This window comes from Eublepharis macularius, chromosome 4, assembly GCF_028583425.1.
Source record: "Eublepharis macularius isolate TG4126 chromosome 4, MPM_Emac_v1.0, whole genome shotgun sequence".
Lineage (NCBI taxonomy): Eukaryota > Metazoa > Chordata > Lepidosauria > Squamata > Eublepharidae > Eublepharis > Eublepharis macularius.
In genome coordinates this window covers 144,583,861-144,610,740 of record NC_072793.1, presented here as the reverse complement: position 1 = coordinate 144,610,740, position 26,880 = coordinate 144,583,861, and the positions used below count along the sequence as shown (strand labels likewise).

The 26,880-nt window shown below is 40.7% G+C and overlaps 1 protein-coding gene across 1 annotated transcript in view; it reads left to right on the top strand.

The window, feature by feature from the left end:
* SLC25A26 (solute carrier family 25 member 26) overlaps window positions 1-26,880 on the top strand; it is a 142,002-nt gene that overhangs the window by 82,043 nt on the left and 33,079 nt on the right. The window contains exon 6 of the mRNA XM_054975671.1: window positions 12,370-12,414. Within this exon, the coding sequence (XP_054831646.1) occupies window positions 12,370-12,414 (45 nt within the window). The remainder of the gene's footprint in view (window positions 1-12,369; window positions 12,415-26,880) is intronic.

Here is a 26,880-nt window from a genome sequence, read left to right as displayed (position 1 = left end):
GACCTGTGTGGGGGGCAAGCTCAAAAACTATACATTTGTGCTCACATTGGTTGTAATTAAATAATTTAAACATGGCTATCTTGGACCCAATCTTTATAAGCTGCTTTCAGGGGCAAAGTGGCTTAAAAATGTTGAATCCTGTTAATATCAAAACAGGGTAGTTTTACTTTTGCTTGTGAGATTAAATAGATAAAACCAAGATAACTGGGCTTCTTTTTCCTAGGGCCCTTTCTTCTGCTGGTCCCCTGCACCCCCTCAGAAGGGCCAAATGTGACAACTGTATCTCCTTATGTTTTAATCTGGGTGCTCTGCTGAATTATAAGATAATGCTTGCGTTTGATTCTCTGGGACATGGACTTAATTCCTGTTCAGGAGTGAGTCATCCTTTTGCAAGTCTGGATTGCCTCATAAATATGTTACTGCCTTTTGCTGTAAAATGAACAGGGCTTTGGCACCTGAAATTGGGGGCAGGAAGAAATTTAATCACTGCACTTGAGTTTCATGGCCCTGATAAGTAAGAACCATTTTTGACCTTTACTGTGAGGCTTTGAGATGCCACAAGGGAAATTCTTCCTTGTTTGCGATGACAAACTTCCTCTGAGATTTCAGTTTGTCAGCTAGATGTATAGCAATGACATTGATTTTTTTCTCACTGCCACTTCCTGCCCGAGTAGATAACAAATTTCCCGTGGCAGGTGTCTGTCAAGTTTAGTTTTGCCTGGCAGAGGAATGGTGTAGACTCATTTATTAATCATTAGCTGCAACACGATGAACCAGACAATAATCTTTAACTCTTGTGGTGTTGAAAAACATGGGGGAAGATGTGGAATACGAGAGATCATTCTTTCTTTCCCTTTATTGAAGAAAATAATTTTTTTTAAAAAAACCTTTGCACTTTTTCACATTGAACTTACATAGGAATATATAAAATCATGCTTCTTCCGAGATTCTCTCTAACGTAACGCAACATAAATAAATAAATAAATAATAAAAACACTCATAGCTGTGAATGGAGAGGTCAAATAGTGCTCCGAGCTCTATGACCTAGAGGGTCCAAAACTGGAATGCAGTTCAGATTTTCATGTGACTGAGGACTAATTCCTGCCTGGGACAGCGTTCATCTGGTCTGCCCTTCACCTGCAGTCAGGAATGCTGATGCTGCAAGAAAGCACTGTGCCGAAAGCTATTACATAATGTTGAAATTTGTTCTCAGCAAGGAGACTTGGAAGAATAAAATTGCGTCTCGGGGCCAAGCCAGGTAAGAAGCTAGATGATTTGTGACAAGATTTTTCCAGAATTTCTAAAATGGAAATTGTATCTGCGCAGGGTCCTGAGACACAGCAGGGACACAATGTGGGAAAATAATGGTTTAACCCTTCCTCTGTGCAATTTTGCCAACGAAAACCAAACTTGTATGAGCTGCTGCTAGTTCTATAAAGGCAGATGGGGAGAGACAGCCACCTGTCTTTTTTATTACAGGCCTATAACAGTCCATAAGGTAGCGATTATCAATTTTTTTGAGGTGGGACCTGTAAACCTTACCACCCTCTCAAGTTTCTCTCTCTCCCTGGTTGTGCAACTAGCCAGCAAACAGGAAAGTGGGGCACAACTCTGACCAGAGGCTTGTGGAGAAGCTTGTTTTGTCTGAGGGACAAAGTTTTGAAAACACATCAGCCCTTGAGCAGGAGAAGATATAAGAACATTTATTTATATTTACTTCATTTATACCCTGGCTTTCTCATCAACGGGGACCCAAAGTGACTTACATCATTCTCCTCTCTTCCATTTTATCCTTACAACAATCCTGTGAAGTAGGTTAGGCTAAGAGTGTGTGACTGGCTAAAGATCACCCAGTGAACTTCCATGGCAGAGCAGGGATTCGAACCTGGGTCTCCCACATACTAGCCCTACACTCTAACCACACTAACACACTGGCTTTCATAGTCCTCCACTGGTAAAGCCAAATCTGTGTCAATATAGAGAATTCTACCTGAATTCTGGGAATGGTGAATGTTCAAAGTCCAAACCCTGTTCTGCAAAGATATCACAGGATCCTGTCTCATAGCCAAGTGGTTCCCACTGCAGTGCCCACTGGTGTGTTCCAATCACTCATTTGTATCTTCCTCAAAACACTTATTCACCAAAGTAAAGTTCCAGCCCTGGCTTTCTTTCATCTTGTTAGAGCAGAAGGTGCTTCAGAAGACATCAGTAGGCATCAGCTTTGGCTGTGCAGGGGGCACCCATTTGAAGTTGCTTCCTTCATCATAGGACAGTTGTCGGGTCTTGCCAGGTATTTTCCCTGAGCACTTCACTGCATCACTCAGATGTGTGAGTTAAAGTTACTTTATTAAAGAAGAATACTAGTATCAAGATGGTCAGACAGGATCATTGGCTGAAGTGACTCAAGGTAGCCAAGCAAGGTTAATTATAGGACAAAGTCCATGCCCCCCAGTGGGAAAGAAAGTCCATTAGGGTTTTGGCACGCTGAGCCAGGGAGCCAGGAGAGAGGGGAGGAGGGAAAGGATGAGCTCTGCTCAGTCTCTCAGGAGGTTGGTGCGGTCTTGGCTGGAACTTTAAGGCCACGTTCTCAGGCTGGCCAGGAAATGGTAATCAAAACACCTGCAAGATAAGCAGCTAGCAACCAGTCAGCAAAACAGGTTCCCTCTGCATGTTCTCAGAGGCACACTACACACTACAGCAAGAAATCTATAACCCATGACAGATATGCTGGAGGCGTATCTGACAACAATACTTGGCTTGGAACCTCCCAAGTGGCCTATACTGCCCTTTCTCAAATTTCCCGAAATGCCTGAATCCTGAACAAGATTGGAGACCTCTGCCATAGCTTGCCCAGTATATTAAAAAGATTTTAGTAGAAAACTTCCAGAGAAATAAATCTTGCGCTCAGAGGCTGAATTGCTAATACCACATACACCACAATGTCACTAGTGGTGAGTAAATTGCATTCTGCAGAAAGGCCAGCTCTCTCTCTGCTACTGTAGTTTGCAGATAAAGTCATAGCAATGAAAAAGAAGAGCTAATATAACAATAAACACATTTTATTATGTTGAGTTTCCATTTTTGGAAGTTGAAATTGAGAAGTACACAGATGGTGATGTGGACAGATAGCCAGATGTAAGTGGGTTTTGAGTGAATATATTAGATTAATGTTAAGTGGTTACATCTGTTTCTGGGTTGCTTTGTTAAAAATGTATGTATTAAGCTAGTCATCTTCATAATTAAAAAAATAAAGTATAAACAATTCATGCCATGGCTCTTGAGTGCGTTTTAGAATTACAATAAATTAAATGTCACAATGAATAGCTGACTCTCAACTTCACTCTTTCTTATTATATATCTGTATACATTGAATAGGACAGCTATGGTGTATGAGGTAAGCTGGTATCAGCTGAAACTTATTGTACTGACAGTCATAGTATAATCATGTTTTAGGTTAAAAGTGAGTAGTGCCTTTATAAAATGCAGGTTTAAAAAAAAACACTTTGCAAACACAATGAAATAACATGGTAAAATAATGAATGTACTAAAATAATAATGGCTACAGTCCAGTTTGCAGTGAGGTTTGCTTAAGTCCCGTTCAGTTCAGCAGAACATAAGAAAAATACCTGTGTATGAATTGTAGCCGATGGAATCAGCAATATTATGCTGCCTGCAAAAAACGATGAAATGAATCTGGAGAATTTCATTAAGTTGTCTGTTGAATTTCTGCTTCTTCATTGCCTTTGTTATGAGGAACATCCACAGACAATATTCTGAAGCAAGATCTTACTTTCCAGCACAATTCCAGAGTCTAAAATATCAAAGATTCAGTTGTACCTTTATACCCGAAGTTCAGGCTGCAATCCTAAGAACGCTTTCCAGGGAGTAAGCCCCACTGAATAAAATGGGAGTTAATTCTGACTAGATCTGTTTAGGATTGTGCTCTCAAAGGCTCAATTCAGACATAACACAAAGCCATGGTTTATTTTAATTGAAACCTGGGTTGGGCTTTTAGATGATCATTCAAATCACAGTATGTGATAACTTGAATTTTTTTCTTTCTTTTTTTTATTAAATTTTATTGCAGTTAAACCATTACAACATAATAACATACACATATAAATCGAAACATTAACCAGTACAAAACTATTGTGATACAGGAGGGAGTTAAGTATATACAGTTAAAAGCTATGTAGTTCAACAAAACTTATAAGCTATAATATAAAGCTTCTAGAGAGAGTAATTGTTTGGAGTATCTTTGATCTAGGCTGGATATTATTTTTATCAACATATTCAAAAAATGGAAGCCATTTTTCCATGAACTTGGAAACTGCAGGAAACTGTTCAGCTATATAGAGATCGTTATGGGTTTTTTCCATTATGAAATGATTCCATATTTTTTCAAACCATGAATCTACAGAGGGTGCATGATCTTTCTTCCAGACCAATGCTATCTCATTTTTTGCGACTACAAAAAGAGTTGCTATCAATTCTCTTCTGATCTTAGGTATTGCTAAGTCTTCCCACTGGTCTAAAAAAAATGATTTTGGGATCCAAAGGGACTTCATATCCTGTAATTGTTCTGATTGATTCAATCACTTTTCCCCAATAACTTTTTATAAAAGGGCAACCCCACCAACAATGGGCAAACGTACCCGTCTCTCCACAATTTTTCCAGCATTGTGGGGAAGCAGATGGGTATATATAGGATAATCTCTTAGGCGTAAAATACCACCTGTGAATAATCTTGAATGTTTGCAGCTTAGTTAGAGTGATATTTGATTTAAATATGGCTGAAGTCCAAATCTTATTCCATGTTTCAAGAGATTGATCTACATTGCAATCTTTAGCCCAGCTGGATTGACAAAGGATTTGCTTTTTGTTCAGTGTGTTCAGTAATGTAGTGTAAAGTATGGAGATCATTTCTTTTTTTTGAACTGTATAAGATTGTAATATCATTTCAAACTCCGTCAGGGGAGTTTTCATTATTGTTTTTATGCCAATTCGTTCCATCATATTTTTAATCTGTAAGTATCTAAACCATAACATTTTTTGCTTTAATTTGTCTTCTATTTCTGATTTCTCCATCAGGCCTGAATTTGTAGCGATGTCAGTTAATCTTGTCATCTTAGCTTGTTGAAATGTATTTATGAAATCTGATTCTTGACCTGGAGGAAACCAAGACTGATTAACAAATGAGGAAAATCTGGATTTTCCTGGAATTAGTTTAGCTTTAAATTTGTCCCATATCTGCAAAATTGCTAATAAAAACGTGTTTTTGTTAATGCTTTTGGGTCTGTTTATTTGTTTGTTCCATATTAAATCATTGAAGGAGAATTTGTCCAATTGAGTATTGGAAAGGGTGATCCATTCTGCTGTAGTTTCCACGGAGATGAGTTGAAGTAAGTTTAGAAGTCTGATTGCTGCTTGATATAAGTTAAGATCTGGATAATTAAAACCTCCATCTCTAGATTTTCGTCTCAACGTGGAATATGAAATTCTTGGGTGTTTATTTTGCCATAAGAAACTATTGATCATTGTTTGCCATTGAGTAATTAGCGTTATGGGAATTGTTACTGGGATTGCTCTGAAAATGAAAAGAAACTTAGGTAAAATAAATGATTTTATTAGGTGAAATCTATCGAACCAGCTAAGTTTTAGTTTATTCCAATTGATAATTTCAGCTTTGATTTGGTTTGCTATTCTTTGGTGATTCAATTTGATGAGATTGTTTAGATTAGAGGTGATATTAATGCCGAGGTAAGTTAGATGATTTGAGGCCTATTGATATTTATATTGTTTACAAATTAGATTTTCAGTACTTTTAGAGAGATTGATAGGAAGAATTTGTGATTTTGATTGGTTAACAACCAGGCCAGATATAGCACCAAATTCAGATAACAGGGGGTGGAGATGTGTCATTGAGGTTGTTGGGTTAGTTAAGTAAATTAGCATGTCATCAGCGAAAAGTGAGATTTTAAAAGAGTTATCTTTGATAGGGATTCCAAGTATATTTTCATTTTCCCTTAGAGCTATTGCGAAGGGTTCCAAAGCTATAGCAAAAAGCGTGGGAGATAACGGACAGCCCTGTCTAGTGCCTCTATTGATTACTATTTTTTCTGAACGTAAACCATTAAGTCTAATGTTAGCTGTAGGTTGCGAATATATAGCTCCAATAGTATTTAGGAACCAAAGCCTAGGAATTGAAGGGTGCTACATAAGTAATGTTTCTCAACCGAATCAAATGCTTTTTGGATATCTAAAGATAAGAACAATGCTTCAGTCCTGTTGTTATTGCAAAACTCAATTAAATTTAACGTTTTATAAATATTGTCTGTAATTTCTCTTTTGGGTATAAAACCTGCCTGATTGTTATGGATATAGTTGCTTATAAATGAGTTTAAACGTCGAGCCAGAATTGATGTAAATAGTTTATAATCATGATTGAGAAGTGATATTGGTCTGTATGAATCTGCTTTTGTTGGGTCTTTTCCTTGTTTATGTATAACTACTATATCGGCCATATTCCAAGTAGGGGGCAATTTACATTAATCCAAAACCAGATTGCAAGTATTAGTTAGATGTTGAGCTAGCAATGTTGCATATTTTTTATAGAACTCAGATGGGTATCCATCAGGTCCCGTGGCTTTGTTGTTTTTGGCTAACTTAATTGCTTCTAGGGTTTCCTGTAGGGAGATTGGTTTCTCTAAAATTAATCTGTGGTTCTCTTCCAATTTCTTTACATTTTTAAGTGAATATAGAAAATCCATAATCTTAGTTTGTTTGGGGTTTATTGATGAGTACAAATTTGTATAAAATTCTCTAAATACTTGCAAAATTGATTTGGAATCATGGCAATTTACTTTATTTTCATCTTGAAGTAGGTGAATATTATTTTTCAAATTCTTCTGTTTTATTTTATTCGATAGAGTTCTTAGGGCTTTGGGAGTATTAAACCAATATCTTTGCTTAGATTTAATTAAACTTCTATGTACACTGTTACTATCAAGCGTTTCTAAAGTTTTACGTTGGGCAGTTAATATTTGGTACGTTTTTTTGCTTCCTGTCAATTTGTGCTCTTCCTCCAAAATTTTAATGGACTCTGCTAAATCCTGTCTATATTTTAATTTTTCTTTGTTTATATTCGCTGAAAGCGCTATAATATGTCCTCTTGATACCGTCTTAATCGTATCCCAGAGTATATTGGCCTTTATTTCTTCAGAGTTATTATCGGCTATGGCTCTTTCTAGGATTTTTTCTATTTCTTTAGCTGCTTGATGATTGTAGAGTAAATGTTTCGGCAAACACCATTGTTTGGAGCTCTGTTTTTGTGTTTCTGATGCTATTAAAACGTTGACCCAGGAGTGATCAGAAATTAAGCACGATCCAATTTGGGAATCAATCGCTTGCTCAAGCAGTGATTCAGAAACTAAAATAAAGTCAATCCTAGTATATGAGTTGTGTCTTTGAGAGTAATAAGTATAATCCTTTTCCCCTACGTGTAGATGTCTCCATATGTCAATAAGGTTATGTCTTTTTAAGATGGGCGGTAACTTTGTCTTCTTATTTTTTTGAGCGGTTTTTTTCTCAAAGTGTGTTCTATCCCATTTGTAATCCATTATGTAGTTTAGGTCCCCCCCCCTACTATGAGGTGACCTTCCTGAAATTTCTCCAGTTTTCCTAGTGTTTCTTCTATGAAATTTAATTGTTGATTATTAGGGGCATAAATGGATGCGAAGGTGTAGTCTTGTTCTTGAATTAAACCTTTAACAAAGATGAATCTTCCTTTAGGATCTTTGAGGGTTTTTTTATGTTGAAATAGAAGATCCTTTGTAAATAGTATTGCCACCCCCCTCGATTTTGAATTACCTGCTGCATAGTATTGTGAATGAATCCAGTTTGCCTTTAAAATATCTGTATCATTATTTTTAGCATGAGTTTCCTGTAGAAAAATTACCTGAGATTTAGTTTTGGCCAACAATGAAATCACTCTTCTCCGCTTTATAGGATTTCCCAAACCTCTTACATTCAGAGAAGTCATTTTAAATTTAGAAGCCATGATTTATAATATATAGTTCTGCTTCTCTTATATAACACAAGTTCCAATCTACTACAATAATATCAAACAGTAAAAAGTATACAATTTAGCGCTTTATTTTAATTCCACTCTCTTCTTTCACAAAAACTTATAGCTAATCTCTATATCCTATCTATGGTGGGTTTTTTTTGGTTTTTTTTTGTTGTTTTTTGTTTTTATTTATTCCCCCCCCCCCTTGAGGGAGTTTTCACTTATAATTTTTCTTATTTTTTTTTCAATTAATTTTTTTTATATATAAATATAATATAATTAACTAAGTAAATATATGAACTGTGATATGCTTCCTTATAAACTTGTTACCTCCTATACTATACTAAACTATACAGCCCTTCCCTTCCTTCCCCTAGTTCTTAAAACTTGTGTTATTAATAATCTTAAACCCTTAAATTCTCCCCCTCCCTCCCCTCCCTTTACCCCTAAGATATCAAATATCTTTATAAGCACTCTTAACTAAATAACAATTTAACAATCAATTTACGTGCTGCCAGCTATTTCTTAGAACTTTCAAACTGTGTCGTTAACTACACGCCACAGTTTTGGAAGGTAAAATTCCAAATGAAAAGTTCTAATACCATGGAGCTGTGTTGAAGCCTTCACTCTCCCCCCCCCCCGCCCCCAATCTCTATTTGTATTAATTATGATATATGAGACACAACGATAGCTGATTAATTCAATAAAAGTTCTTGTCCTCCAAAGTCTGCTAGGGATTTCTTATCGGGATCTTACTTCCCTTCTGTGGAGGAAGCATGTCCGTCGATTTTCTCTTCTGATTTTGCTTGCTTGTCTCCATGGGTATCTCCACACCGATGTTATTCAAGAGTTCTGTTCCGTTCCTTAAATTTGTAGCAACATGATGTTTCCCGTTCAGAATCACTAATATCTTGACATGATTTATCCATTTATATCTGACGTTGGCATTTCTCAGCGCATCTGTAATAGGTTTCAGTTCTTTCCTTATTAATAATGCTTCTCTCGGTAAGTCAGTATATATTTGCACTGGGGTTCCATTGAACAGTATTGAGCCCGATATTTTAGCTGTTTCAATAATTTTCATCTTTATTTTTTGATCAGGTATCTCTATGATTATGTCTCTTGGCACAGGTCTGTTCTTGTATTGCTTAGGAGTTCCAATACGGTAGGCTTTTGTAATCAGGGTGTTTACCCCTTCTTCTAATTCCAGATGCTTTGCAAGCCATCTTGTGATTACAGGCATTAAATCTTCCTTTGGTATCAAAAGTTCATCAATCCCCCTCAGCTTCAAGTGATTCTGTCTCATATTGACTTCTAGGTTGATCAATCTTTCTTGCTGATTTTCAAAAGCCTCATGCAGTAAGCCCACTTCTCTCTGTGCCGAGGAACTTGCATCTAAAGCTTTATCTGCTTTTAGATTAGTTGCTTGCAAGTCCACTTTTATTTCAGCCAGTTGTGCTGTTAGTGGGGCAATCAATTTAGCGATTTGGTCTAGGATTTCATTCTTTAGTTTATCGAGCTGAGGGTCTAGGGTGATATCTGAGTTATGTACCTTTTCGATCGCGTGTGAAGATAGTCCGTCCGCCATTTTGGATCTCTCCATTTTTGTTCCTTCGCTCTGCGTTCTCTCCTTAGGCGCCGAAAAAAGCGGCTGTAAGTTTTTAGCTGCTTTCACTATGTTCTTTCTCTTCTTAGCGTTACTATTTTTCATAGTATAACGATCAAAAGTAAAGTTGTGTAGCTTTATTTGGAGAATTGGGGGTTGGGAGGAGCGGAGGTCTTCAGCACGTGTCCATCCCGGAGTCAGTGACGCCACGCCCCCCATCATTTGAATTTTAACTCATGAAAGCTTATATATCTTGGAAAGTTTTGTTAGTCTTTAAGGTGCTACTGAGCTCTGACTTGGATAGCCCATGAAACCCCGGTCTCATCAGATTTTGGAAGCTAAATAGGGTCGGCCCTAGTTAGTAATTGGATGGGAGTGTTCCAACGAAGACCAGAATTGCAGAGGTAGGCAACGGCAAGCAACCTTTGTTAAGTCTCTTGCCATGAAAACTCCAGCAGGGGTTGCCATGAGTCAGCTGTGGTTTGATGGCACTGTCCCCCACCAAGGTGTTGGCAGAGTACTTTTACATAACAATAGACGTGTGTTACTGCTTAAAGAGTAAAGAAAGTTTATTTAGGAACTACATACTTGATAGTGAAGAGGAGAGATAGGGATAGTGTCTAAGCTATCTAGCTGACTAAAAGAGAGAGAGAGTTCAAAGGAGGAGGATATTGCCCCTAAGAGTACCAATCTGGAGACAAAACTGTTGGGGAAAGTGGGTTAAAATAGTTTAAAAATCAAAGTTGCAATGAATCTTGAATTAATAGAGATTCAGACACTTGGTTTGCTTTTGAAAATATTTACTTCTAAAGGAAAAAAGTACATGGGGTTCCTACAAAACAACTCTATCAGCTACATCCTTCTACTGCAAAGTAAAACTTAAAACTGCATGAGCAATGGAGATTCTTCCTCTTTCTCCTTGACCCCTGAGAGAAATCACCTGACCTATTGACTAATAACAGTTTACAAACTCATCTCATTTTCCTGGGCTTTCAAGTTAGATAAGCTTATTGGTTCTGTGCCAGGTTTCCTTCCAGGTCAATACAAACAATAGAACACTAGGTAAACCAGGGCTTTTTTTCTGGGAAAAGAGGTGGTGGAACTCAGTGGGTTGCCCTCGGAGAAAATGGTCACATGGCTGGTGGCCCCGCCCCCTGATCTCCAGACAGAGGGGAGTGGAGATCAGGGGGCGGGGCCACCAGCCATGTGACCATTTTCAAGAGGTTCCGGAACTCCGTTCCCCCTGAAAAAAAGCCCTGAGGTAAACACTTTAACCCCATAATGACTGAATGCTAGACCTTGCAACCTATATTCCAGCAAAAACAAGAAAGTGACACTTAAAAAAATTTTTTTAATAATTTTAATAACATTAACAGCTATCATCAAACTAAACAACAATATACTCAAATTAAAACCAAAGATGGATACAAGAAAGTGACACTTAATGGAAAGAGAGGTGTTGTCCTCACATTCCTATCTGACTAATTCTTGCTGCCTCCTGTAGGGTGGTCTTCTCTTTATCGTTGTACACCAGACGTTGCTGCTTCCAATACAAGGTGCTACTGGACTAAGATTTTATTCAAATCCTAGTTTGTTTTGACAAGTGCTGGTTTCATCACATTCACTGTTTTCCTCTGCCTTCCCCCACAGAGACTTGGATAATAACCTGGCCAGCATTATAGCGAGGACAGTGCCAGGAAAAATCCAGGATGTCTGCATTCGTATGTCATGTGAAACCATAGTTAAAGCTAACTGTGGTTCATAATCCAACTTTAAACCATGATTTTAGATCCTGGTTGAATTACTAATCCACAGTTAGTGAAATTTGTATAGTCAAACTGATTATAGTAACTTTAAATAAACCATGGCTTCATAGAATGCCTAAGCAAGCTAGAATGGAATCATATAATCCCCCCAACCCTCACACAAACACTGGAAAATTGCATTACAATCATACAATAGTTCAATATGGTTTTATGAATGAAATCTGTATGCCTTGGTCTGCTTCTGCTCATGCACTATGTGGGTTAATCAGCTTGAGGGTTGAAGTAACTATACATTCTTCATGTGACCCTAAAAGTGTTTGAGAGTATGGATGTAGATAAGTAATGGACAGATTCTGCTTGTTAACCTTCAGAGATACATTTTCAAGCTGCGCGGAGCTTCATTTCCCAAGATATTAATAACTCCAAGGACCTGTTTTACTTGTCAAAGGTTACTGTGCTGAAATCAAGCAGGTAAAGAAATACCTTTTACGGTATAGCAATTTATAGCCTAGTCTTCAGCTTAACACAAACTTCTGTGACAACTCAGCTCTAATATTGAGTTGGCAGTTCTTTGGCAAGCTGGATTTCTGTGTGTGGTTTCTAAACCATTTTCCTTATGGCATTTCCAGACTTTGAATCAGACTTTCAAACTCACTGTACTAGATGGTGCCAATTATTCCTCTTAGAGCCCACCCTGGTTACAACACACTAACCTCTCGCTAAAGAATCTGTTAAACAAAATCAAAGCTTATTTAGCAAAACCAGCCATCTAACTGCTATGTGCATAATTGAATTCTCCAGGATTTATAAATTTAATAAGCTGCAGTTTATGAGTAAACTATAACTTTTCCTAATTTAGTGAACCAACTCACATGCCAACATTATTTGCTTATGTGATACATATTTTTTTTCTTTCTCTTTGATTCCAGATTCCTTTCTCTTTAGTACAGTTTCCTCTTTGGGAGTCCTTAAAGGTAAGTTCCTCTTATGTAACAATTACAAGGGTTAATGTTATGTGGATAGTACAACATTTTAGAGGAAGGATAAAAATGGATGCAAGTTCAGCGGCCTAGAGAGAATGGTGGTAAAGGCCAAGAAAGGCTAACGCTGGAATGCTATGATGAAACCAAGAAAAACCTCTATGTCATTGATAATTGGAGAATGTGAACATCAGTTGAGCATATCAGTATTCCATACATTGGTTGGGCTAGATATCTTGAAAATGCAGGCTAAGTCGGCAGCTTGACGACAGTCTAATCTTATATCACCTGTTATTCTCTTCTCTCCCCAATTTTCATTGCTGCTTGAAGACGGCACAAGTTTTGTCTGCAGTTTCTGTTGTCTGCTCACTCCACCCACAACAGAATAGTATTACAGCCCACACAGTCAACTACATTGCTGCTGAGAATGTTTCAAACGTTCTTGTAGTAGTTTTAGAATTCCCAGAGAGAAAGAAGGGGTCTGGAAGGGCTCTAAATGCCATTAGGTGATTAAAGATGAATTATATTAAAGATATTTACAAGCACCTTTGGGACACGTGCATATGTGTTCTGTATTTTCCAATGACTATTTTTCTATTTCCTTTACTTTCTTATGAAAGGACATAATATTTCTTACTTTATATTGGGCCTAAAATGAACGTTAGCTAGTCATAGTATTTAAATCCCCCCCCATTTATGTGGGGGGAATACATTGCAAAATCCTGGTAGCCTAGCCTGTAATTCACCTCATAAATTATTATCTGTGGTTCTTTTTGAAAGCTTTTGTTTTAGGGCAGTTCTATAAACCAAGTTCCTCTTCCAAATCATGCTTCAAGCTACCTTCTCAGGCACTTAAATTGTACTAGTGGTTTTGGAGTTGAAGCCACTTGCCCACTTGGAAGTTGACTGAGACCACAAAATAATTTTACATAAACCACCAAACTGCTGTCAGATGCTAGTAAATTTCAGCCACTACCAGGCTTTGCTCTGGTGACATAAAAAGAAACCTGATATATATTTTCCATTTTAAGTTACCCTCCTGGAAGAATTCCAAAAGTTTAGTTTCACATAAGTTGAAATAAATGAGACAACATTTCCAATCATTAAAAAACCTTATTTGAATACTTTATTAGAGTATATTGCATGACCAGGGGTTTACTTTATATCATTTTAAGAGCAATTTAATTCATTAGTGGGGTCAGGAGGATAGAGCTGTGGGAAATGTGAGGAAGATGCCACAATGAGATGGTGTTTTGTAATTTTAAGTGTAAATTTGAGATGTTTGGGGAAATAAAGAATGCTTTGTGTTTGACATATAAGTATTCGAAATGGCCTTTTAAAAATGCCATTAGATGTTTTGTATTGGCAAAAACCAAACTACAACTTTCTGAGTGATGAGTCCTTTGAGTAGGGTGGGAAAGAGTAAAGAAAGCCAGCAAATAAATAGATTTCAGTATTGTTAAATGGAGGAGAATGTAAAATTTCTGATATTGAACTTGGTTCAGTTTTTCATTAGCAGTGAAATGAACAGTGACAGATTTTTTAAAAAAATGTCTTCAGCTTTCCAAAATTATTTTTTTTTGTGAGTTGCTTCTTGCGTTTTTTTAAAAATTATTATTATTATTTTCAAAGCTGGTGTAGCTAGTCTGGGTGGCTCTGTGAGGCCTGGATGTTGGTATGTGATCATGACAGCCTGGCTGGAAGTAAACATGGCTGAGCTGGAAGTCGTGCACCATGGCCAGTGGATGGGTGGGGCCTACTGTGGCCACCCAGGCCTTCAAAGGATGGTGGTGTATTGGCAGAAGGGAGGCAGCAGAAGGGAGGCACCTGTTGGGGCAAAAGGCAGCCCAAAACAATTGTGGACTGGAAAGCGGTGGCAGAGGGCATGGTGGAGTAAAGAATTATTGAGCTAATCTAAGCTGTTATAAAACAAACAAACAAGGACTAGGGGAACAGGAACCCCTCCTAGGACCAAGGAGGAACCCATAGTAAACCTCTCTGAATGAAAGGGGCTGAGGGCCCCTTTCCTACAATCTGAGGCTGTTGGAAGGTGTGGCAACTGATAAATATAGCTGAATGGGGGGCACAGTTTTTGTGACTTGAGTGCACAGTAGATTAACAACAGAAAAGACGTTTGTAAGGAAGATGTGGAACAGTGTGCAACGGATCAAAAATGCTCGAACTCATTAGTGAAGATAAAACCAATACAATCCCAGCCTGTAAACCATTGGGAAGAAGTGGCAGTCAATGAATGCCCTGTGGGTTGTCTTTAGCAACAGTCAGCTTTCTGTAGCAAGAAGAAGTGGAATGGGAACCCTTCACAATGGTTCCATGTGGATGTTTCATGTTACCTTCCTTTAGCATCTTTCTATTTTGATAAGTATTTTTGCTGTAAACTCTACCATAGTGTTCATTTTAGTGCCATAATGTGTTGGTTCACAGCCCCCCATATTCATAGGTGGGTAGCTGTGTTGGTCTGCAGTAGAACAGCAGGATTTGAGTCCAGAGGCATCTTTCCCAAAGGTGTCACTGGACTCAAATGCTGCTGTTCCCCATACTTAAAATCTCCTAGCTATTGGGGTACTGCATTCTACAACTTCCTTAACCCCATGGCTTTATATATCTTATGATGACCATCATGTGCCTCTCCTTTACAGTTTAAATCAATATCCACTTCTCCATGTGCGTGCACCAGTTGAAACCAGATGAAACACATTTATCACTATTGTGAGTGCTTTTGAAACACAAGCATCATGTGCATTGTGGACAAAATGCCCTCCACTTGGGCTACATCACAGGATGGGAAGTTTTGCATCTGCAAAATCCCCGCATTCACTCCACAAAGTTTCTCTTTTGGTAAAAGGACAGGAAATAGGAAAAACATTAATTGCTCTCAAGCATTCCCCATCCTGGCAATGGTGCTCACAAAGCCCCCAGTACTTAAGGTTTGGTTATGCAAATACTTCAAGCCAGCAAAGAAGAATCAAAAGGGATGTCAAAAGCTAGATTGTACCTCTTCCTGGGAATAATAGGAAGAGAAGGACTGACCCAAGGGAGGGTAGGCAAACAGAGGAGACACAGTCCCTTGAAGCAAAGGGAGTGAGGTCCATTTTTGGCTGATTCCATCTGGGGATAACTTACAGGAAGGAGTTCTCACACCAGGAATCAGTCTTGATGCTTCCATTACAATGTAGAGCTAACAAAGGGCAGGCATCTGGATAAAGATTCAAGGTAATGGATGACTGATAGAATGCTGAAACTTTAAGAATAGCTTTCCTTAGAATAACAGGCAGAATATGTCTAGAGGAGGAACAGAAGATTACTTTGAAGACTGGAAGATTGTTCTCCGTAACCACATTAAGCCCTATTTGACCACATTACTAAAAAGGCATCGGGAAGGGATGCAGTTGGTCAATAAATTACTAGATCCCTGGAGTGCAAAAGTGTGGAAAGCTGTCTGTACGTTAGCTACCAGAATGAGCAGAAGACACAGGCACTAGGTGGAGCGTGTAAACAGTGATGCAGATGGAGAGCTAGGAATGCTAGCCCTCTTAGTGGGAGGTACTCTGAATTTATTGATTTTTTATTTATGTCATTTATAGTCCACCTTTCTCACTGAGACTCAAGGCGGATTACATACCATGAGATTAGTTCAATCAGTATCGGGAACATTTCCATACAGTATCAAGAACATTTCTATACAGTGTTAAGGACATTTCCACAATAATGTCATAGGATTTTACAAAGACGTAGCATTAGCAAGGATTCAATACAGAGTTGAAGAATTGCTGAAGCAGAATATAATCAATTCTAGGACCGACATTAGATAAACATGAAGTACAGGTAGTATAAGAGTACATATTCGAGCAACAGATAATATGCAAGCAACGTAGTGGTGAAGTCTATGGTCCCTAAATCATTAGCGAAGCATTTGAGACCCCTCCCTATAATACTTCCCTCTGATCTGAGTAAAAAGCCTTTTTGAATAATTTGGTTTTGCATCATTTTTGGGAAGCCAGGAGAGTGGGGTTCTCCTGACCTCCTCAGACAGACAGTTCCATAGGGTGGAGGCCGCCACAGAGAAAGCCCGTGTGCGGGCTGCTGTTGATTTCGCCTATGTGCAGGCTGGCACCTGCAAGAGACCCTGTTCAGATGAGCGAAGCTGCCGTGGAGGGACATAGGGAGGGAGGCGGTCCCGTAGGTATGCTGGACCAAAGCCACGAAGAGCTTTGTGTGTAATAACTAATACCTTGAATTGAGCACTGTAACTGTTAGGTAGCCAATAGAGTGACTGTAGGATGGGAGTGATATTCATACTGCTGCTCGCTCCTGCTAACAGTCGAGCCGCAGCATTTTGCACCAATTGGAGCCTCCTAGTTAACTTAGATGGGAAACCAATGTATAGTGCATTACAATAGTCAAGTTTTGATGTTACCATAGCATGGATCCAGGCGGCCAGGTTGGCCATTTTGAGGTAAGGCCATCTTCCAGGCTAGAGTGAGGTTGTAGTAAGCATTTTTTGCGGCTGCCTTAACTTGTTTTTCTAGTAGTAGTGCTGAATCCAGTATAACCCCTAGGCTCTTAACCGAATCTGTGAGGGTCAGACGAACTCCATCGAAAGTAGGGAGTACAATGTCTTTAAAGATCTCTGCCTTCTCAACAAGTGTCAGGTTCTGCCTTGGGCATCGCCCTGTGAGGCGCCGGCATGCCTGACTTTGGACCAGGGGTACCATCAGGGATTATGTGGGCTCCCGCTCTGTGGAAGGAGGGGGGGTATACCTCACCCTCGCACCCTCTCAATCCTCTCTCAGGCCCACTCAACCTGACAGAGTCCCAGCTGCCTTCCATGACAGCTGGCCCCTTCCCTCCTCCTGACTTACTCATCCTCTTCCTCTTCCTCCCTCCACCTCCTCTCTGCTGCTGCTTGCTGCTACACAACCCACCATGCCCTGTGGGTGGATTTCCCTTTTATCCCTTCACCAATTCCCTGCTCCACCTGTCAGCCATGCCCCCCTCCTGCACTCTAGCCACGGCCTTGACTGACTCAGGCAGCTGCACCTGGGTTTGCGCTGCAGGCTGCCCTGGGCAGTGACACCTGTTCTTCCTCGGCTGGCTGCCAAGCTTTCTCTACTGAGCTGGCTGCTTGGGGCAGACACACCTGTGCCTCCTTGGCTGGCTGCCAAGTTTTTCCTGTAGAGTGCCTCAGGCAGCTCCACCTGGGATTGTTTTGCTCCCAGCTTCTCCTGGACCAGGCTACTGCCTTCTAGCTGGCCTGCAGACTGGGGTGTGGCTCTGTGCTGCTTTGGCTGCCTCTTCTCCCTGACTGGTAAGGCTGCTGGCTGACTGCCCTTGCTTCCTGCGCCTCCTCAGGTCTACTCCCCCCCGGGGGTCCTCACCCTGCCTGGCCCCCTGACCCCCCACTGGAGGGTGGGGCTAGCTGGCTTCTACTTGCCTTGCCTGACTCTCTGAGGCTTGGGTGCTTCTCTGCCCTCCTGTGGCTGGGATGCCTCCTTCCCCTCTTCAGTTGTTGGTCTGTTCTGGTCCTGGTTGCCCGTTGGGGTGGCTGGGTGGCTGTACCCCAACTGCCTCCTGTCCCCTCCTCCTGGTAAGTCCGGGGGCTGAGCTTCAGATCCTGGACAACAAAGCATCACTTCAGTCTTGTATTGGTTCAATTTCAATTTGTTATTTTTCAGCCATTTCACCACGGCTGTCAGGCAGCAATCTAAGATTTCTACTGCATCCTGTGGGGACCTGGATAGCAAGATATAGAGTTAGGTGTCATCTGCGTATTGATGACATCCCACTCCATAGCTGCAAATGAGTTCTCCTAAGGGTTTTACGTAGATGTTGAATAACATGGGAGATAAGATTGTGCCCTGTGGAACCCCACAAGTTACTTCCCATTCTGGAGATAGCTGATCTCTGCCGGCAAATGACCAGCTGATGGCAGCATAGTTACCCAGAGTGAAGTGAAGAACCCGTCTGGGAGTTGGGTGTACTCTGGAGAGTGGTGTGCCAGTGAGCAGAGATATGAGATAGCCATTGGGTTTCTCTTTGCCATCCCAATTTTGCATTTTCTTTCTGTTCAGCCTGAGCATGGATGTGCTTAAGTAACAAGACTAGCCACCTTCTTCTCTTCCATTTTGTGACGTTTTAGTTCAGTTAGTCGCTAATTTTTGTGCTCCTCATGTTGTCTGTTGATCCTTTTTGGATCCCAAGGTTCAAGAAAGACATTGAAAATGACAAAAAATATAAGCATGCTTGAAAAATATTTGGAGGCTATCCAGAGGCTGAGGGTGGCATTTTTCATGCAAACTCCACCAAATTTTCAGGAAACAATGGAGTGGATGTGGGCACATTGTTCAGGGGCCCCTAGAATTGGTCCCCAAGGTCCAAGCTTCCTGAAACTTGTGGGTCATTAGAGGACTGTCAAGAGTAGGTCTCCTGAGAATTTCATGGTGGTTGCATGAAAAATGCCACCCCCAGCCCACTGGATTGCTCCCTGATATTTTTTCCAATAGGGAATAATGGAGAGTGGGTGGGGGCACCTTCTTTGGGGGCCCATAAAATTGCTCCCTGGTGACCATTTTTCTTGAAACTTGGGGAATCTTTAGAGGACAGTCAGGAGTAGGTTCCAAATTTGGTGAGGTTTGGATGAAAAATTACTCCTCCAGCCCACCAGATATCTCCAATTCAATTTGGAATTCCAATTTGGAATTCAGGGAATTCTGATTTTTCCCCCTCACATCCGGTAAAAAGAAATTCAGATTTGCTGATTTTTGTGTGTGTGTGTGCACATCTTTAGCAGTGAGGCATCAAATGACTGTTGCCATGTCTCGTTGGAACCTCCCTTCCTGGTTCTGAAGTTAGGGAACTGTTTCCAAGTGTCAGGGGTTGTGGGTTCAAGCCTAGTCTTGAGGCATATACACATACATATTGCCTCTCTGTTTTTACTTTTCTGGGGGAGGGAGTGTGTGACTTGGCGCAAGAGGATTTGCGTGTAGGCAGCACTTTTGCTGCCAATCTACCCTTTCCTGGGAAAGGGCAAGAAGTGCTGTCTGCTGCTGGACCAGGAGGGCGCTCAGGCAATGTGCTTCTGTGAGGGTGCCACTGTTGTGAGGTCCTTGCTGTCTGTTGCCTGGCTATCTGTCAGTGGGGGTGGCATTGAGGAGCAGCGGTGAAATCAACAGGGGATGAGTACCACCTGTGAGTACCACTCATGCAATGCCATTGCATGATGGCAGCTGCTGCCAGTGTTTCTGTGAGCGGCAACTGTCTTGTTCTGCTGTCTGTGCTGGGAGGAGGTTGTATATTCTGTCCACAGAATTTCCATGGCGAGCATTGCAACACTGCCGTAATTATGTGGGTGCCCAGATGCCACCACCACCCTGGGAGTCCTCAGGCTTGCTCTGCCCACCACCAAAGAAACAGCAGCTGAATCTCCAGGTTCTCAGCTTTTGAAAAAGAACAGCTTTGCAAACTTGTTGAAATGACAGAAGGGAAAAGCTAGACCAGACCTTCTCTGGCAAGCTGTTCCAAAAAGGGGGATCCATGCAGTATTGAACACTCATTGAAGCCAGACGAACGTGATGGCTTGGTGAAACTGTTAACCAAAGCTAATTACGCTATGTAATCTGCCTCGAGTCTCAGTGAGAAAGGCAGACTATGAATAACATAAATAAATAATAAATAATACAATCTTCTAAGCTAAATTGACAGGTGGGTATATATAGGCGTATATGGATATCATCAAGCTGCTTTCGTACTTGCATTATGAAAATGGTAATAGTTCTTAGACTGCTGTCCTAAACATATTACGAGATGACGTATATGAATGCCTAGGCCTTTGAATTCAGAGTCCCTGATGTTAGTTGCTTCAGCTGGAAATGCTGCTAGGTGGACCTTGAAAGTTTCATAAGGACTATGTTCTGCTACATTGACTTGGCAGAGGAAGACAGCTGGGTTCCTAATATTTATACTTCTAATATTTATAGTATTTATACTACTAAACTAATATTTATATTAAGCTTGGCCAATCCAGAGACATTATACTGCCTGCCAATCTCAGGGGTCTATTTCCTTCTACACCTGAAAAGAGCTCTGACATGAATGCACCCACAGTTCATTGCAGCGCACTAGAGTAGGCCCTAGCTCCATGATTCCCGGTTTCAGTCTCAGCATCCCTGACACACAGTTACTGGGAAATTGGTGACTTTACAACAAAAATATATCTGATTGCAGCTGACTAGTTATAAGGTGCTTTTTGTCAAAAGCGTTCTCACCATGCTGGTATCTAGGATCCATTTCGCCCTACAAGATCTACATCTACCTTATTAGGAATCTGTTTTTAATATCAAAGAATAAGAACAGCTTTCTTTTAATTTGTATATTGTAGAACGAGCTCAACACAGTAATTACCAAGGAAGTACTTTTTTTTTCTGGAAAATGGAGATGACAGCATTAAATGGAGAGGGTGGAGGGGGAGACAATGTGCTCTCCAAAACTACTTAAAAACAGGAACATGATGTAGCAGTTCTGAGAATATGAGGCTGCTATAGTAACATGTGTTATAGATGCAGGGTATAAAGAGTACTGGTGGAATTAAGAAAGTAAATAGACAACTCAGAATTAAACGTAAAGTGTACTCTTAATGTGATTCTGCCCATTTCCAATAACGTTTACAGTCACTTCAGCAACAACTTTATCTTGTGACATTGATCTAATAGGAGTATGGCCTAGGAGCCATAAAGTTTGTAGAGTTGGACCAGTGGCTTTTGTCACTTTACCCTGTTAAGAGGCTTTAATGTTTGCCTTATTACTTAAACTTGCAGTACTTAAAGCTGAAGCCCTGGCTTTCAATAGGAGGAAGTTTATTTTGATTAGTGAATGCCTTTTAATTTTTTTTTTAATTGACAAATGTAATTGTATAAGGAGAAAAACATGCAAAGCAATGATGGTATACATCCTGTATCTAACATCACAATCCAGAGGAGTTAGCTGTGTTAGTCTGCAGTAGCAAAATAGCAGAGTCCAGTAGCACCTAAGACTAACTAACTTTAAGCATTCGAGAGCCACAGCTCCCTTTGTCAGATGTATGCCTTGTGAAACCATGCATCTGACGAAGGGAGCTGTGGCTCTCGAAAGCTTATGCTACAATCAAGTCGATTAGTCTTAAAGGTGCTACTGGACTCTTTGCTATTTAGCATCACAATGTAGAAGTAACTCCTAAAGGAGAGGGGATTCCATGGCTTTCCTAAAGGTCACAGCTATTCTTATGGCCCCGTGTACAGAGTGGGACTTCATTTTGAGGGAACGTGTTGCAGCCTGAGGTGTTTGCTCTTTCCTCGGCTGCTCAGTATTTCTAGGAAATTGTTTTAGATCCTTAAAAATGGTTTGAGAATAGCACTTTTTGCACCTTCTCCCCCTGATTTATTCTCAGATGCTCCTGTGTCATGGGCAAGTTCTGCTGATGTGATGAAGTTCCTCACATATTTATTTTAAAATATTGATACCTGTCTTTCCCTAGACAGGCTCAAGACAGCTTACAACTGCAAACCACCCAAAGGGAATTTATATTTTTATTATTGCTCTCATTCGTCAACCTTTCTTTAGCAATCCCGGTCAGTGACTATTCAGAGCATAGAATAGGTGTATGCTAGTGTGTGTGTGTGTAGTGCCCTCAAGTCAGAGTTGACTTATGGTGACCTCTGGTGGGGTTTTCATGGAAAGAAACTGTCAGAGGTGGTTTGCTATTGCCTGCCTCTGCAACCCTGGTCTTCATTGGAGGTCTCCCATCCAATTACTAACCAAGGCTGATCCTGCTTAGCAGCTGAGATCTGACAAGATTAGGCTCACCTGAGCTATCCAGGTCAGGGCATATGCTTGTAAGAACATAAAAAATATGGCATGAAATTCAGTTTATCAGTATGAACACTGTTTTTTAAAAAGTCCTCAGTTGGCTTCCACTGAGTTGTGAGCAGGTGACCTTTTCTCCATTTTTTTAGTGTGTGTCGAGGGGCCGGATTGCCTTTCTTTGTCCTTTCCTAGTTCTCCCCCCTCCCCTCCACTTGACTTTAGCTTTCTCTTTCTCTGCTTACTGCTCTCAGTGGCATTTAAACCCAAGGTAGATGAAACCCAGACCAAGCTTTAAACCCAGTTCCTTGCAAGCTGCGCAGTAAGCGTTCTGCCATTCCGTTCTTCATCTCAGGGAAACGACTCGGCTTTCTTGGGGGATTAAGTGCTAATCGTTCAGTTACACTAACGTGTCTGCCATTTGCTTAGGTGCTCCTTCACGGAAACCAGATTTCTAGTGCTCTGTTTCAAGGCAAATGATGTCACTTTCAGCCAATGGAGAATGCACATTCCATTCGTCTAACTGCCGCCCCCCCCCCCTCCACAGAAGAACAATATAGCCACAGCTGTTCAGCAAACAAACCTCACTTTATTAGTGTCACAATAACTGTTATTCACAGTGGCTTTTAAAACAGTCAAAGACATTCTTATGTGCCATCTGTAAGTTGCTGTATGTTTGGAACAGTGAAGGGAAAGGAAATGTGTTGCTGGCTGTGTTGAAACACCCTTTGAAAATGCCGGAGAGTTTGGAAACAGTCTTCCACTGCATTGGAAACGGGCTTCCCAGAGGCTGGATCAACATGGAGTTTCTTTCACTGTGTTCAGTCCTGTGTTAGAATGAGAAACCTCTTGTCAGAGAGCTTGTCCATGCTGCATTCTAAATACATACTGTAAATTGTGGTTTACAAGGGAGTTAGCAAAGGAACAAAACTGGATACAGGTAGGCCTTTTTTAAAGGAAATCAAAAAGAGTCCAGTAGCACCTTTAAGACTAACCAATTTTATTGTAGAACTTGATTCTCGAAAGTTTATGCTACAATAAAATTGGTTAGTCTTAAGGTGCTACTGGACTCTTTTTGATTTTGCTACTACAGACTAACACGGCTAACTCCTCTGGATCTATGACCTTTTTTTAAGGGTAGCTACTGAAAAGGATTTTTCAATCCATAAATAATAATAAAGGAACGCAATCCTCAAGCAGTGAGGATAGGGAATAAAATATGAAATTAATGCAAGGCATGCCAATACTGAAGATTATGAATGATTCACAAATGTGTGATGAGTTTCAGTACATATTATAACACAGATAAAGGTTGAGTATACATGAGTAATTGTATTAAATCTGGGACTGCTGGTCCCGTGAGAAGGCTGAATAGGTTATCAGACGTGATATATGTGTGTCACCTTTTTACATAGTGTTTCTGTCTGGATTTATGCCTCCCTTTCCTAAGTGCATACAAAGGGTCAGCTTGCCCGGGGTTGCTTCATCCCATACAGATGCTAGTTCTGCATTGATGGAGAAGCTGTAACTTTTCAATATTTTCTTAATTGTACATTAGTCTTTCAGAAGCCTCAATACTACGTCTCTTGTGTTTAGATTTTCATCCTTTGCAAAGAATTTAAGTAGGATCAGCCTGGAGCCTGAGTTGATAGTTATGCCTATGTTTGGGGGAGGGGCTTGGGGTTTTTTGGCTCATTCCTGCAAATATCTTAGTTCTAAATTGGTACGCGTTGTGGAATCTGGATCAAGGGTTTTAACTGGAACATGCATATTACTGCAGTTCTGCAGTCACTCCATTGGCTACCCATCAGTTACAGGACTCAGTTCAAGGTTTTGGCTTTCACATGCAAAGCCTGTCATGGCCGTGGTCCATCGTATCTACGGACCTCCTGCCTCCCTATGGACTGCCACTGCAGCTTCGCTAATCTGAACAGGCCTTCTGCATGTGCCATCCTACAAATGGGCAAAATCAACAACTGCCTGTACATAGGTATTCTCTGGTGTGCCCCTACCTTATGGAATGGCCTGCCTGATGAGGTTAGGAAGGCTCCCAGCCTCTCAAGTTTCTGCAAACTAGGTAAAACTGAATTATTCAGGAGGGCTTTTTTTTGCACAGGTAGGAGGGCTGTACTGAAAGGAAACAGGGTTGCCAGGTCCACATACCCTCCCAGCAGCCCAAATAGGCCAAATTGGCTGGTGCGAAGCCTGGGAGCACTACTGGGGCCGGCATGATGATGTCACTCCTGGGAGCTGCACCAGGAGCGTGCCCTGGGAGGCCCGTTCTGCGCCTTTCACTCCTCCCTCCCAGCCAAATGAGTGGTGGCGGGGGAGGAAATTGGGAGCAGAGGATCCCCCGTCCCCTCCGGGGAAATGGCAACCCTATAAGGAAATGGTTCAGAGAGAAGCATCGGTAAAGGAATAGAACTGTAAGATTATACTGCTGTGTGCTGTCTGTTGCTGTAAGTACGATCCTACTGGGTAGTTTCTGCTGCATCAGGTTTAGAATTGCTTTTGTTCTGTTTCAGCATTGTTTCAGCTGTGTATCAGATTTCTCCTTGTTTTCAAATCTCTGCAAAATTGCGTTTGCATTCCCTATTACATTGTTTATTGATTGTCCCTACTTTTGATTGTGTTGATTTACACTGTGTAATCTGCCTTGAGTCTCAGCACAAAAGCCTATAAATAACATAAATAAATAAAGAAAAAAACTGTATTTTCCCTATGCACTAAATAAGGAGAGGATAAAATGATCCTCTGGGAATGTGAGAGTGATATGGACATAGAAGATACCATGCTGGTACTTCTACAGAGATACCACACTGGTATTTCTCAACTTAAAAAAAAGAAAAACGTAGGAAAAGAGTGACCTAGGAAGCCATTGAGAGCCCAGATTGTACGAGTTTCCATGTGTTTCAGCCAGAAGATTTATTTCCAATTTGTTATTCATAAGGGAAGAGTGCAAGATTGGGATGGGTCCTTTGAAGTGGAAAACAAAGTCTTCTATTCAGTCTTGGGTCTAATAGAATACACATGACACAGGCTTGGCATCATGGCCTGTTTTAAAAGCACAGTGCTTGTCATCTTTTGCTTTTCAGTACTGGGAATGCTGGTGGGAATGGGTATTGCCCTGAAAGAAAAACATGGCTAATTATTTCCTGCTGTCTTTAACAGTACAAGCCTGGAGCGATCAGTCAGGGAATCATTAGAAAGAAACAGGATGACCAAATCATTGTGTACTCATATTGATACTTAGTGTATTTATAATTCAACAGTTAATTGGACCAAAAAAAGGAAAGCTCTATAGTTAGATGCATTGCTCATTCCTTTATGCTACAAATGCTTTTGTACACATTTAACTTGGTTTACTTATGATGTGAAAACAATTGTCATGAATTGACTGTATGGTTGCAGCATAAAGGCCACTTTTGATTTATAGCTGATCGGGATCGCCTGTGTTATGTGCAAAGGGTCTCACTTACATATGTCTCAGCAAACCCTATGACTGTGGTTCACATTTGATTGATGTGGAGTTAAGACTGAGAAGCAGGGAATTCCTGGGGGCTGATTTAGAGCTTGATCCTGACTATCTTGGGTTCATGGCATAGATCACCAGTTCACTAACACTGGGTTGCGTCCAAACAACCACAAGCAGAAGATGCAGGCAGTCATGCATTTCCCCCATCTTCCTCTCCCTTTTCAAGTCGCTCTTGACTTCTGGAAGATGATCCAAAAGTAGAAGAGGGAGGTGATTTTGCCTTTCTCACTTGACCTCCGTGGCTTTTTGTTCCTGCGTGTCCTGTGATTCCAGGCATCCTCTTTCCAGGGGGTCCAAAAGGATTGCTGGGGAGTGGAGGCGGGTAAACTTCATGGCATATTGCACTGGCAGTTACTTAGACACATCCTATTGGTTGGTATTCCATTAATTAATCTCCAAGATGGGTGCAATTTCATCTGTAGGTGCAGGCATAAAGCTCTAACAAGATCTCGTGTGTTTCCTTACCCATTTTACCGGATGCTGCTGGGAACGAGAAGCCAAAGCATAAGCCTTGTAGGTTTGCACCAAGTTCTACATGCAGTTTTACTGAGCCCATTGCAAACCTGTAACATACCCCCTCCCTATGATTCCTTCCTATAATACAGTCTCATGAATGATAGAGTTGGGAGGGGGCTTATCGGCTGTTTAATTCAATGCAAGACAACCAAATCTCATCCCCAATAGCTGGTTATCTAGCCCCTATATTTGAAAACTTCCTGCACAGGAGAATTTGTCCCCCTAATTGGTTCTATTTTGAAGTTTCTCCTACTGTTCAGCTTTCCTGTAACTCAAGCCCATTGGATGTAGTCTGCAGCAGCAGAGGGCAAGTATTTGTTTTCTTTTGTGTGACAGACTTTCAGGAATTTGAAGAGTGTAGGCAACATTTCTCCTTAGCCCTTTTCAAGCTAAACGCACCCTTCAAACTGTCCTTGTAGTACTTGTTTTCCAGACCCCTGACCATCTTTGTTGGCCTCCTCTGAACTCATTCCAGATTGGCTGCATCCTTTTAGCACACCACTTGGTGCAGGCTAGGGCTGTGCTGTAAGGAAATAGTTCAGATTGAAGCTTTAATA